Raw genomic sequence first — 15,102 nt, 5'->3', positions numbered from 1 at the left:
TGGAAACTGTGAATATGATGAAATGTTACTGCAGTGATTATGTACAGGATGAGTAATCACTGAAGTGATTACATGGCAAAAAGATTATCTGGTGGGTGTAACCTATTCTAATCATGTGAGGTCTTTTAAAAGTGGAGTGTTTTCTGCAGCTGGTAGCAGAAGTGAAAAGTCAGAGAGGTTTAAAGCACTAGAAGGATTCTATGCACCATGCTGACTTGAAGATGGAGGGGCCACATGACAAGGAATATGTGCAGCCTCTAGAAGTTGAGAGCAGATCTCAAGCTGACAGCCAGCAAGAAAATGAGGACCTCAGTCCTGTAACCACAAGGAACTGAATTCTGCCAACAACCTGAATGAGCCTAGGAGCAGATTCTCGCCTTGGAGTCTTCCTCAGAGTCTCCAGATAAGAGCCCAGCCTGGCCAATATCTTGATTTCAACAAGGAGAGAATCTTTCTGAGATGTCCGATCTACAGAACTGTAGATAATAAATGGTGGGAGTTTTTTAATTGTGGTAAAGTACACATAACATAAAATTTACCATTTTAACAGTTTTCAGTGTTCAGCTTAGTACCGCTAAATACATTCGCATTGTCGTGCAGCCACCCTAACCATCCATCTCCAGAAGTTTTTCATCTTCTCAAACTGAAATTCTGTACCCATTAAACAAGAAATCCCTATTCCTTCTTGCCTCAGCCCCTGAAAACCACCATTCTACTTTCTGTTTCCATGAATTTGACAACTCTAGGTACCTCATATATGTAGAATCAAACAATGTTTGTCTTTTTGTGACTGGCTTATTTCACACAGCACAACGTCCTTAGAGTTCATCCATGTTGTAGCATGTGTCAGAATTTCCTTCCTCCTTTTTAAGACTAAACAGTATTCCACTGTATGTATATACCACATTTTGTTTATCCATTTATCCATCATATGGACACTGGGCTGCTTCCACCTCTCGGCTATTGTGAGTAACACTTCTACGAAAAGCACATGTGTATACAAATATCAGTTCAAGGCTGTGCTTTCAATTCTTTTGGATATATAGATATATATATGAGTATTGTTTTAAGTCAATTCATTATCTTGAACATTGAGTAAGTAAAAGGAAATGATCGAGCATTTATTTATCCTGTCTATTTGAACTGTACCACTGGGTAATTAAATAATAGATGAAGAGAAATGTTTCCTTATATAATTATTTCTGATAAAAATTAAAACAAAATGATAAAATATCATAATTTTGCAACCCCCAAATGGATCTAGCTACTGAGCATCAATAGTTGGTAATATCTGGGAGTTCCCTGGTGGCCTAGTGGTTAGGACTCGGTGCTTTCACTGCCATGGCCCAGGTTCAATCCCTGGTTGGGGAACTGAGATCCTGCAAGTTGTGTGACGCAGCCGGAAAAAAAAAAAAAGTTGCTAATATCAATAAAGAGCAAAAACCAGACATCATGTGTCTACTGATAAAAGAACACAACACTGCCTATAGTCTTGCCAAAGGGATCAAACCTAAGTCTGATCCAGTCTCTGGATCCACCTGCCAATTTGCAAGAAAAGCAGAGACAGAGGAACACGCTGAATTGCACCAGTATGCAATCAATAAAATCTACATTATGGAAAGCTCCTACAGGTCAAAGGGTCTGGATTCTTCAATACATAACTGCAAACAAAAGATATCGAGTTTTTTTAAATGGGTAATATAAAATATAGAATTTAGGAAAGCAAATCCAAGAAGTGATTCCTATAAAAGAACAATGGTTACTATAAGAGACAGGGAGGTGGCTGTAATTTGAATGGGGCACATAGAGAGCCTTCCGAGGTAACTGGTCAAATTCTATTTCTTAACCTAGATGGTAGTCACAAGGGTTAATAATTAATTAAGCTATATTTAAAAGAAAAAAAATAGCACATTAAATGTAACAATGAGACAGCGGCCCAAATCCAGATTGAATTCGACTGAAGAGCTGTCTCACTGCAGCTCTGCCAAAGTCTCACCATTGAGTCTATCTCAAGCCAAGAAAGCAGTTCATACCAGACTGAGGGGTGACTGAGGTCAATGGCAAGTGGTTAGAAAAGCAATTAAACCAAGAAGGCAAAAGCAAAACCAAAGGAATGGAAAAAAAACAGTAAACAGTATAATAAGCTGAATTTTCAAAAATCTTTATGCTATCACATATACAACATCTGTTCAAAACAAGCCTGTCTCATTTCCATCCTGTAAATTCACCATACTTACTCCTATCTCAGTGCCAAAATTTTTCCATTAGAATTTGGTTTTTTTCTCAGTTATTTCCCATTTTTACCAATTAACTACTGCTAATAAAGGCAATTGTATGTTTACCAAATATTTACATTTACATCTTCAAAAGTAAGGGTGCAGAAAAAAGATGGCAGAAAGAAAGCAACAGGAGCTTGAAAGAAGAAAAGGTCACTAGAAGCTGATTTACCAAGTTATGATAGATGTAGGCCCTTCTTTAGATACAATGGAGTACTAGAAATTATATCCCCAAGCCTGCATTCTTTCTTGTCTTTAGCTATTTGGACCATGGTGGAAATTGAACAAGCAATTGAAAGCAGCCTGAAGCTATAGGCCTGCACTGTCCAATAAGGTAGCCCCTAGCTACATGTGCCTACAGGCCACCTGAAGTACAACTAATCTGAACAAAGATGTGCCATAAGTGCAAAAGACATAGTGGATTCCAAAGACTTAGTATGAAAAAAAGAATGTAAAATATCTCATTAATAATTTTTGTATTGATTACCTGTTTAAATAATATTCTGGATATACTGGCATAAACAAAATATATTATTAAAATTAATTTCACCTGCTTTTTAAATGTGATTACTACAAAAATTTTAAATTATGTATATATGGCTCACATTATATTTCTATTGGACATCACTGCTACAAAAACCATTATTAAATAGTGTTGAACAGGAAGAACTAAGCAGCTGAAAGTCGGGATTTTTCAGTTTTTTTCTACTGTTTGTGCTATTGCCAACACTACAACTCATTTAATTTCCAGCCCCTGTCCCTGGGTATAAAATAGAGGTTAAAAAAATCAGTAGGTGCATTAAGTCATGGATACAACATTAAATCATGGGCCAAAGGAACTGAGTTCTAGTCCTGGTTCTGGAGTTACCCTGGAGAAGTTCTTTTTTTTTCTCTGAGCCTTAGTTGCCTGCCCTAACAATTAAGTAAAGGAGCTAAACTAAATTTAGACTCCCATTAATCTGTCAAAATATTTTTTTTCTTTCTGTCAGAATTGGTTATCATAAAAATGAATAAATACTCACTCTGAGTCTAACACATCCTCTGCGAGAGCCTCTCATCATTTTGTCCTTGGACTAAAAGAAAAACAAAAACATTCAATGAATAAAAGATAAACAGACTGTTTTTAAAATCATCTAGGGATAAAGAGACAACATTTATAGTAATATTCCTCCCTTCTCCCCATCCCCACCCCACATCACCCCACCATCACTTAAAGATAGGAATTGGGAGGTTTAAAATGTTTTTAGTCTATACAAATAAAACTAATCACAGAATTTTATGTGTACCTTAAATGTAACATATATTACACTGTATTTTCATTCCTCCTTCATAGCCCTGAACTCTCAACTAAAATATGTTTCTCATATTTTAGTAAGTTTGAGAGTCACCTGGAAGGCGACAAATTACCTGGGGATTTAAGAATCACTCCCAGATGATTCTGACTCAAGCAAACACAAGACCACGTTTTGAGAAACACTGCTTTAACTTTATCTCCTTGCAACTCCCCAAATGGGTCACATTTTTTGCCTCTGAGATTTCTCATCCAATGTTCCTCAGCTTGGAATATCCTTGACCCTGATTTTCTGCCTTGCCAACTGTCATTCATCAAGTGTCCTACCTCCGTCTGATTTGAATTTCCATCCCTGGACTCCCAGAGTCTCCTGTGTGTTCCCTTGTTGTGGCATGCACCATCTTGTGCTATGATAGCTAGTTACTTGTCTGACTCACCCACAGACTGCACATTCCTTAAGGGATAGAAACTGTATCTGACTTGTTTCAGAACAATGTCTGGCATACATTAGGTAATAAAAAAATATTTATTGATAAAATGTTGCTTCTCCTTTATGTTTCCCTTACTAGACTGAGCCAAGCAAAGGCTATGTTCTGCATAATAAGCCCCATGTTGACATTCAGTAAATATTCCTAGAATTAACTTAGTCATGTGTAATAAAATAAAGTAAAACCTCAAATAACTAAAGTTTTAAAAATATTTAATACCTCAACAACTGGTATTTTTCTGTACTCCACTATGTGACAAAGTAAAACAAGCCAATATCCTGGGGCTATGTTTTTTTGCTTGTTTGCTCGTTTTTAATCTTTTGGCCGTGCCACACAGCATGCGGGATCTCAGTTCCTCGACCAGGGATCAAACCTGGGCCTTCAGTGGTGAGAGCTTGGAGTTCTAACCACTGCACCACCAGGGAATTCCCTGGGGTTATGTTTTAAAGAAAACTGTCCCACTTTAAATCATAGATGCCCTACATCCATTGTACTGAGCCATAAGCAAACTTCCAGCTATAAGATAACTAAGTTCTGGGGATTTAATGTACAGCATGGTGACTATAGTTAACAATATGTACTGTACACTTGAAAGAGGCTGAGTGAGTAGATCTTAAGAGTTCTCACTACAAAAAAAAAAGGTAACTATGACAGGTGATGATGGATGTGTTAATTAACCTTATTGTGGTAATCATTTCACAATATATATGTATATCAAATCATCACACTATACACCTTAAACTTAAACAATGTTATATGTCAATTATACCTCAATAAAGCTGGAAAAAATAAATTCAATCTTTCTTGGAGATATCTGCATGTCTGTACACAAAGATCTGCCTTACCCTTCTCATTGCAGTACATGCTGTTAACATAGCCTATGTCATTGTTTTCACTGATTCTTAGCTTATCAATGTAACAATATTACAATGATAAATCAAAGTGAACTCTCTTCAAAAAAGAAAAAAATAAAACAAAAAAACAAATACTGAGATATAGAAATTCATGTTCAGAAATTATTATTGAAGTACTGAAGACAGTCTTCTTACTTACATATATAAAGAGGACTCATACATTTTATAAAACATTCTCAACATCAAGCAGGGTTGAAAAGAGTTCTTTACTAACAATATAGTTGATAAAAACACAGTTAACAAAAATATTCCCTAAGCATTTAATAGCCCTTTTACCATACCATACACTTATCTTCCCTCCAAAAGTGTCAAGGCAATACAGAAAAATAATAATTAGGTTTGAAAATACCCAATGAGAGTTAGAATACAATTCAAACAAGGTATGAAACATCCTTGACCCTCTTCCATTTTTAAAAATAAGATTACAGTAAATAGAAAAAGAGTAAGACAGGGTTATAAGTTAGAAAACATTGAAGGAGATAAGTGAAAATAATTAAAGCAAGTATAACTAGGAAACAATCAGACAAATCCAGAATGTGGGATATCCTATAAAATAACTGGCCTAGACTATTTTTAAATGTCCAAAAAAAAAAGACTAGCATATAAACGACTGTAATATAGAGCAAAAATAAATTATGTGCATAGAGGCACAAAGTGCTATGAACTACAGAAGGCTCCCTGCCATGGAAAAAAGATGGGGAAAGGCAACACTGAAGTGACCAGGTCTCAAGGTTCAATCTGGGACTAAAAAAAAGGATTCTGATAAGAGAGGGAAGGTAGGAAAAAGAAGGCATTCCAAGCCAAGGGAACAACATTAGCAAAAGCACAGGTATGGAAAACTTTACACATGAGGTCTTCATAGAAGAGTAGACTGATAGCTCAAGCACAGTGTGTGGAGAGGAAGGTGGAGAGAATGGAGAGATGAGGCTGAAAAGGAGGTATGGGGACCAGGTCTTGGAGGGTCAGAAAAAAACAGTGAGAAGTTAAGGAAATTAAACTTTATTCAATAGTTAATGGAGAGCTACTGAAGGTTTATGAACATTCTCAGTGGTGTGTTATAGAAAAATAACACTGTCAAATATGAGGACTTGGGGGAAAGGGATGATGGTGACATTAATGATATAGCAAAAGCAGCAGCAGCAGATTCTCACTCATTGATACCCTCTATGTCAGTGGTCCCCAACCTTTTTGGCACCAGGCACCGGTTTCATGAAAGACAATTTTTCCACGGATCGGGGGTGGGAGAGGATGGTTTCGAGATGATTCAAGCACATTACATTTATTGTGTACTTTATTTTTTAATAAATTTATTTATTTGGCTGCATTGGGTCTTCATTGCTGCGCATGGGCTTCCTCTAGTTGCGGTGAGCGGGGGCTATTCTTCATTGCGGTGCACGGGCTTCTCATTGTGGTGGCTTCTCCTGTTGCGGAGCATGGGTTCTAGGTGCACGGGCTTCAGTAGTTCTGGCTTGCGGGCTCTAGAGTGCAGGCTCAGTAGCTGTGGCGCAAGGGCTTCTCACTGTGGTGGCTTCTCCTGTTGCGGAGCATGGGTTCTAGGTGCACGGGCTTCAGTAGTTCTGGCTTGCGGGCTCTAGAGTGCAGGCTCAGTAGCTGTGGCACATGGGCTTAAGTTGCTCTGCAGCATGTGGGATCTTCCCGGACCAGGGATTGAACCTGTGTCTCCTGCATTGGCAGGTGGATTGTTAACCACTGCACCACCAGGGAAGTCCCTATTTCTATTATTATTACATTGTAATATATAATGAAATAATTATACAACTCACCATAATGCAGAATCAGTGGGAGCCCTGAGCTTGTTTTCACTTGCCACTCACTGATACACTGATAGGGTTTTCATAAGAGTCTGCAAGCAACTAATTTATTATGGTCTCTGTGCAGTCAAACCTCTCTGCTAATGATAATCTGTATTTGCAGCCGCTCCCCAGTGCTAGCATCACCACCTCAGCTCCACCTCAGATCATCAGGCATTAGATTCTCATAAGGAGCACACAACCTAGATCTCTCGCATGTGCAGTTCACAGTAGGGTTCGCGCTCCTATGAGAATCTAATGCCACCACTGATCGGACAGGAGGCGGAGCTCAGGCGGTAATGTGAGTGATGGGGGAGCAGCTGGAAATACAGATGAAGCTTCACTCACTCGCCCGCCGCTTACCTCCTGCTGTGCAGCCTGGTTCCTAACAGGCCACGGTCAGGTACCAGTCCGTGACCTGGGGGTTGAGGACCCCCTGCTCTATGTGATATGCACTTTATACACAGTAAGCCTCACAAGACCTTGCATGGTAAGAGTTATGCACATATTATAAATGCAAGTGACACCAGAGAGATCAAGTAAATTACCCAGTTAAATTACACATGTAAAATGTAGCAGAGTTGACCCAGCAGGTACAATTTGGAATGGCTGCCCTGCAAATCATTCTCCCAGACCATACCTGCGCTCTGCTAGCCTCAAATCCTCCTCCTCTTCCACAATGACACAGAGCCCTCGCCCTCATTTTCTCCCCACTCAGCTCCAATGTGGGGCCAAAGGGAAGCTGGTGTGACTAAGTCCCCCAGGCACAGTGAGTGCTGAGGAGGGGTTATCTGACCAAGCTGGTCGATCACAGAACCCACAACCCCAGGGACAAGGAAGGATAGAACCGGGGGCTTCCCTGGTGGGGAAGAGAGTCCTCCTGCCGATGCAGGGTACATGGGTTCGTGCCCCAGTCTGGGAAGATCCCATATGCCGCGGAGCAGCTGGGCCCGTGAGCCATGGCCACTGAGCCTGCACGTCCGGAGCCTGTGCTCCATAACGGGAGAGGCCACAACAGTGAGAGGCCCGCGTACCGCAAAAAAAAAAAGATGGATAGAATCCTTCCACAGGGAGTTTTTCTACTGGGGCTGAGCTGATAGGGAAGAGCTCTTTCCTATCTGTTCTTGAAGCTGTGAGGTACAGTTGCCACAGGTCTTGTGCCCTCTACATGAAGGAAGCAATAATTAAAGCATACACGCTGAGAGGAGGAGAGAGGAGAGGCAGAGAGTCCTAGCTGCAAGCGATCTCCAGATACACCCTGATCTGAGGCAAACCTGCCTAAGCCAATGCTATTCACTGAATAGCAAGGGGTTTTGTTTGGGGTTTTTTGTTTTGTTTTGTATTTTCCTGCTGTTGTTGCTGTCTGTTTGTTTTTTAATGAATATTGGTACTGATGAGGGAAACGTAGGGCCAACATAACCCCAACTCCAGCAATCTTCCTACCAGGAGCTGTGCTACCAATGTTCTCAAACCTACTAACAAATGTACTTTTTAGCAACTTGGCACAAACATGCCACCAGCCACAAGGTCCACCACCTTAAGAAAGGATCACTCACAAAACAGATGCTAAAATTTTTTCAGCTAGATTAGAAAACAGAATCCCCCATGAAGCAGAGAGATACAGGGGTGATGTGTTCTACTCCTAAGGGGCTCCAGAATTTAAAAAGATTGTTGAATTTGGTGGTCTGGTTTGTTGGTTTCTTATATCTTATTAATGCAAGGTCAGTGGCTTCTGTTACAACAAGACATGCAATCAAAAATTATTTATAATAATCCTTATGCTAATCCTAATGCTAACCCCAAGGTATTGATTCAGATTAAGTTTGTATTGAAATTTCAAAGTAAATTACCACAAATATATTGTTGCCTGTAACAGGCTTGTCCCCTGATATCCATTCTCCTCTTCTTCCTTTCAGTAACATATCCTCCACCCAAAGTTTTAACTGAACACATGGCTCCCCTGCCAGTTATTACATTTCCAGCCTCCCTTTCAGTTACGTATAGGTCAGTGTGCTGTGAACAGAAGCAATGTGCAACAGATTGTGCCTTTCAGAGGAAACTTCTTGAAAAGACATTCTCTTTTCAAGGGTACATGGAACATTCTCCAGAACTGACCACATGTTAAGCCATAAAACAAGTTTCAGGAAATTTAAACAATGGAAATAATACAAAGTATGTTCTTTGACCAAAATGGATTAACTGTAGAGCTCAAAAACAGAAGGAAATTTGGGAAATTCACAAATAGGTGGAAATTAAATGACACTCCTGAACGACCAATAGTTCAAAGAAAAAATAACAAGGGAAATTTGAAAATACTTGAGATGAATGAAAATGAAAACACAATTTACCAAAACATAAAGAATACAGTGGGATAGGGAGGAGGGGAGGGAGGCTCAAGAGGGAGGAGATATGGGGACATGTGTATGCATATGGCTGATTTGCTTTGTTGTGCAACAGAAACTAACACAGTACTGTGAAGCAATTATACTCCAATAAAGATCTATTAAAAAAAAGAATACAATGAAAGCAATTCTTAGAAGGAAATTTATAACTATAAATGTCTAAACTAAAAAATAAAGATCTCAAATCAATAGCCTAATCTTTTACCTTAAGAAATTACACAGGGTTTTCCTGGTGGCACAGTGGTTGAGAGTCCGCCTGCCGATGCAGGGGACACGGGTTCATATCCCGGTCTGGGAAGATCCCACATGCCGCAGAGCGGCTGGGCCCGTAGGCCGTGGCCGCTGAGCCTGTGCGTCCGGAGCCTGGGCTCCACAATGGGAGAGGCCACAGCAGTGAGAGGCCCATGTACCGCAAAAAAAAAAAAAAAAAAAAAAATTACACAAAGTAGTGCAACTAAACCTAAGGCAAGCAGAAGAAAGGAAATAATAGAAATTAGAGCAGAAATGAAATTAGAAAATGAAAAAACAACAGAGAAAAAACAATAAAAATCAAAAGTTGTTTCACTGCAAATATCAACAAAATGCACAAACGTTAACTAGACTAACCAAGAAAAAAAGGGGACTCATATTACTGAAATCAGGAATGAAAGAGACAACATTATTACCAACTTTACAAAACAAAAAGTATTCTAAATGAATACAATGAACAACAAATTAGATAACCTAGAAGAAATGGACAAATTCCAAGAAAGACACAAGCTGTCGAAACTGATTAAAGAAGAAATAGAAAATACAACTAAACCTTTAAGTAAAGAATTTGAATTAGTAATCAAAAAACTTCTCACAAAGAAAAGCCTAAGCCTAGGCTTCACTGGTAAATTCTATCAAATGTTTAAAGAATTAATACCTAGGAATAAATTTAACTAAGGAGGTGAAAGGCCTGTACTCTGGAAACTATAAGAAGTCAATGAATCTTACCCAGCACCAGGAAAAATCTCCTAGGTCCCTGCTATTGAAAGGTCCAGGGCGGCAAGCAGCCTCACCCAGGAGTTTGTGAGAAATGCAGAATCTGAGGCCTCACCCCAGACCCCCAGAGTCTGAATCTGCATTTTAATAAGATCCCCAAGTATTTCTCTGTGCAAATTAAAGTTTGAGAAGAACTTGCACTGGATTACCCCTTGCTTCTTTTATTTACAACATCAAATAGCACTGAATTTCACACCACTTAATGGGAGTTTCCCTCTAGCAAATTGCTACAAACTAAAATCTCCTTAATTGTGACACTTGAGCAACAACAAATCATAATATTAATTAAAATAATAACACATTCTAAAAAAAAAAAGAAGTCAACAAAGGAAATTGAAGACATTACAAATAAATGAAAAGATGTCCCATGTTTATGGGTTAGAAGAATTAATATTGTTAAAATATCCATACTAACCAAAGCAATCTACAGATTTAATGCGATCCCTATGAAAATATCCATGACATTTTTCAGAGAACTAGAATAAATAATACTAAAATTTGTATGGAACCACAAAAGACCCCAAATAGCTAAAGCATCTTGAGAAAAAAGAACAATGCTGGAGGTATCATGTTGCCTGGCTTCAGACTATACTACAAAGCTACAGTAATCAAAACAGTATGGTACTGGCACAAAAACAGACATATAGATCAATGGAACAAAATAGAGAGCCCAAAAATAAACCCTTGCACATATGGTCAATTAACCTATAATAAAGGAGGCAAGAATATACAATGGGGAAAAGACAATCTCTTCAGTTAAATGATGTTGGGAAAACTGGACAGCTACATTCTAAAAAAATGAATTAGGGGCTTCCCTGGTGGCGCAGTGGTTGAGAGTCTGCCTGCCGATGCAGGGGACACGGACTTGTGCCACGGTCCGGGAAGATCCCATATGCCACGGAGCGGCTGGGCCCGTGAGCCATAGCCGCTGAGCCTGCCCTACCAGAGCCTGTGCTCCGCAACGGGAGAGGCCACAACAGTGAGAGGCCCACGTACCGCAAAAAAAACAAAAAAATTAATTAGAACATTTCTCACACTATACACAAAAATAAACTCAAAATGGATTAAAGACCTAAATGTAAGACCAGAAACCATAAAACTCCTAGAAGAAAACATAGGCAGTACACTCTTTGATATAGGTCTTAACAATATTTTTTTGGAACTGTCTCCTTAGGCAAGGGAAACAAAAGCAAAAATAAACAAATGGGACTTAATCAAACTTAAAAGCTTTTGCACAGCAAAGGAGACCATCAACAAAACAAAAAGGCAACCTACTGAATGGGAGAAGATTTTTCACAGGAACCCTAGTACACTGTTGGTGGGAATGTAAATTGGTACAACCATGGAAAACAGTACAGAGTTTCCTCAAAAAATTAAAATAGAACTACCATATGATCTAGCAATTCCACTCCTGAGCATATACCTGAAGAAAATGAAAAAAATTAATTCAAAAAGATAGATTGTATTTCTATACCCTTGGAACAAGCTATCTGAAAAAAATTAACAAAATAATTCCATCTATAATATTACCAAAAAGAATAAAAATACTTAGTAATAAACCTAATTTTTGAAAGTACAAGACTTTTCCACTGAAACTACAAAACATTGTTGAAAGAGATTAAAGATCTAAATACATGGAAGGACATTTTGTGTTCATGGATTGGTGGGCTACTATTGTCAATACAACAGCAATACTCTCCAAATTGATCTACAGATTTAATATAACCCCTTTCAAAATCCCAGTAGGGTCTCTTAATTGTCACACTCTGGATATATTTTATTACTTTAGCTGAACTTCTGTGTACCACATATAAAAAATCTTCTGAAGGGAAGGCTACATAAGTAATTTAAATTAAGGATAGCTCAAAATATTCTCCATTGAGGCTTCTGAGGCTATAGATATACCCATGTGAACTCTCTCATTTATTTTTTAACTTTATTTATTTATTTTAATTTATTTTATTTATTTTTCTTTTCTTTTTTTATGGCTGCACGGCATGTGGGATCTTAGTTCCCTGACCAGGGATCAAACCCACACCCCCTGCATTGAAGCACAGGGTCTTAACCACTAGACTGCCAGGGAAGTCCCTGAACTCTTTCATTTAAATGTACAAAATTATTTCAATCCCCCAACATGGTTTACAAAAATTTTTAAAGGAAGTACAATTTTTAGAAGAAATTATTTTTTTAAAAGTACATCCAGACATGTAACTTATCCTACAGATAGTACAATTTAATGAAATAACATGGACTGTGGAGTGAGAGAGAGAAGATTTTGAATTCCAGCCCTGCCAACTTGCTGGTAGTGTGACCTTGGCCAAATCACTAAAATTTCCTGAGCCGTAGTTTCCTCATTTGTAAATCTGGGTATTACTCTCATGGGATCATTGCAGGTACTGAGTTAATATAAGTAAATCACTTAGCATAGGACCTGCTGTATAAAAGGCACAAGGGGGGCTTCCCTGGTGGCACAGTGGTTGAGAATCTGCCTGCCAATGCAGGGGACACAGGTTCGAGCCCTGGTGTGGGAAGATCCCATATGCCATGGAGCAACTAGGCCCGTGAGCCACAACTACTGAGCCTGTGCGTCTGGAGCCTGTGCTCTGCAACAGGAGAGGCCGCGATAGTGAGAGGCCCACGCACCGCGATAAAGAGTGGCCCCCGCTTGCCGCAACTAGAGAAAGCCCTCACATAGAAACGAAGACCCAACACAGCCAAAAATAAATATAAAAATAAATTAATTAATTAAAAAAAAAAGGCACAAGGTCCACGTCCCTTCCTTGCTTCTACCTTAAATATAGCAAACAGAGATCTGCAATCATTTTCTCTAAATGTAAGCTAACTTTACTCCCATCAGGCCACACTTTCTTTCAGACATGTCTCAGTTCCCTCTACACATATACATAGACCCCAAACTGCTTTAGTAATAAAACATAGACAGCCTACAAAAAGACAAATAACAAAGTAAAACAAAAACATATATTTTCGCTACTTCATGCTCACACACTTCCTCTGTGAACCCTCTTTCAACCCAGCTCATATGCTGAGGTACAATTTACTGCATTCTCAATTTTTATAACTGCATTTAAAAATATTACATAAAACAATTAGAGAGCAATAATAATCTCTAATAATGGTATATAAGCACTAAATCAAATTCAACACCAAGGTAACCTCTTAATTGTATCTTAATTATAACTACTTAACTGTATCTCCAACAGGATATAAACTTACATTAAAGATTAGTTCAGTATATTCCTAGCATACACTAAGTACTCAAAAGTATTTTAAATTAACAAATTAACTCACAAAATCTAGCTTGGTGCTGGTATATAGTGCCATAATGAAAACCTGTTTAACTGTTAATATACTGTGCATTTCCTCTGCTTAACAAAGCAAATGTATCTGGAAAAGTTGTGCACAAATATGTTCAAAATTCATTAGGGAAGATTAGTTTGCCATTTAAACTAATTCTACAATCCTTTTATAAAGCAAAGAATGCCTCCCCAAACGTGTATGTAAAGACACTTAAATTTTTATTTGAATGTTAATTTTACTTTAATAAACTAAATCTTTATTAAAGATGAAGCAAGAGTCTCATCTGACTTGCTCTGAATCTCTCATAGCTAAAAGGGAAGTTTCCTTCTTCTGAACTTTTTAATACACAGCACCCCATCTTACCTTTCTTAAGGCACATATTACTTCTATCTTATATGAAAATAATGTATGTGCATGCTTCATCACTTCTCTTAGAGAGCAGGGTTTCTGATTCATCCATGTGTCCTCTTCTACCCAACACCCCTGCTATACCTTTGCAAAGAATAAACAATAAATTGATGGTAGAAGACAAGCGGACGATGAATGTGGACAAATGTCAAAATGGTCTCCTTCCTTTTAACATGAAGGTAATACTGCTTCAGTATTGAGTCACACGTTAGTTCATTCCCAAAAGTACATGAGGTTGCGCTTCTAGCTAGTGTTGCTCCTTGGACCATGCACTCCTGGAACACCTAGCAGGGGCTCAACCTGCTAGGCAAAGCTAACCTAAAGATTGAAATCACAAGAGGCTGGCTCTAGGGTGTAGAATGGACAGGAAAAGGACAGGAGGAAATTTTGCAGGATGACAGCAATGCTCTATCTTTTGATTGATACTGGTAACAAGGGTGTAAACAAATGTCAAAACTCATCTAAATGTATACTTGAAATCTGTGGGGTTTTTAATTGGGTATAATTATATCTCAATAAAAGTAAATAAATAAATAGTACTTGCCAGAATTCCACAAAGATACACTGTTTACAACAACAACTACAAAATAGGAAATGACAGCAATAACACCCATTCCTGTAGTCTCCTTTCTATTTGGGAGAGCACAGACTCCTTAAGCCATCTTGATAGTATTTAATGTACCAGAGAGCCTTCACTAGTTAATGCCTTGTGGGCACTCAATAGCCCAAAATGTCATCATGCTACTGGAAAGCTACACCACCAGAAACACTGAGGATTCACAAACCCACAATAATGGAGGAATTTTCCCTATCATTCATAGGGATAGATAACTTCCTCATCTTCCCCTCCCCATTACAGAGGGCCTCATTCGAGCAGCAGTATACTACAGATAGAGCCTTAGGAAAATATATTGAATCAGTATACAAGGGGACAGTGATATTTGGGGTCTCTCCAAGATCCTGGAAGATGGCTGTCTTCCTTCAAAGAAACCAGACATGTATCAGAACAGAGATATATACAAGATCATCTTTAAGAGCTGGAACAGCCTAGAGGTAATTATACTAATTATGACTAATTATACTAAGTATCAGAAAGTATTAAAAGTAATAGAACTACAGTAGGAAGGCCAGAACCCGAACCAGAAAGCCAGAATAGAAGTTTTGCTGA

General features: G+C 38.5%; 1 protein-coding gene across 3 annotated transcripts in view; it reads right to left on the bottom strand.

Annotated features, from left to right (window-relative positions):
- The window catches only part of OSBPL9 (oxysterol binding protein like 9), a 178,747-nt gene that overhangs the window by 145,503 nt on the left and 18,142 nt on the right, over positions 1–15,102 (bottom strand). For 2 of the 3 annotated variants that reach the window (XM_032650567.1, XM_032650568.1), the window contains exon 2: positions 3,299–3,349. In XM_032650567.1, the coding sequence (XP_032506458.1) occupies positions 3,299–3,349 (51 nt within the window). Of the gene's footprint in view, positions 1–3,298; positions 3,350–3,894; positions 3,928–15,102 lie in introns of those variants that run through there. The other variant, XM_032650569.1, reaches the window with a different exon arrangement.

Source organism: Phocoena sinus, chromosome 1 (genome assembly GCF_008692025.1).
Source record: "Phocoena sinus isolate mPhoSin1 chromosome 1, mPhoSin1.pri, whole genome shotgun sequence".
NCBI lineage: Eukaryota > Metazoa > Chordata > Mammalia > Artiodactyla > Phocoenidae > Phocoena > Phocoena sinus.
This window is presented reverse-complemented; position numbering and strand designations above follow the sequence as displayed.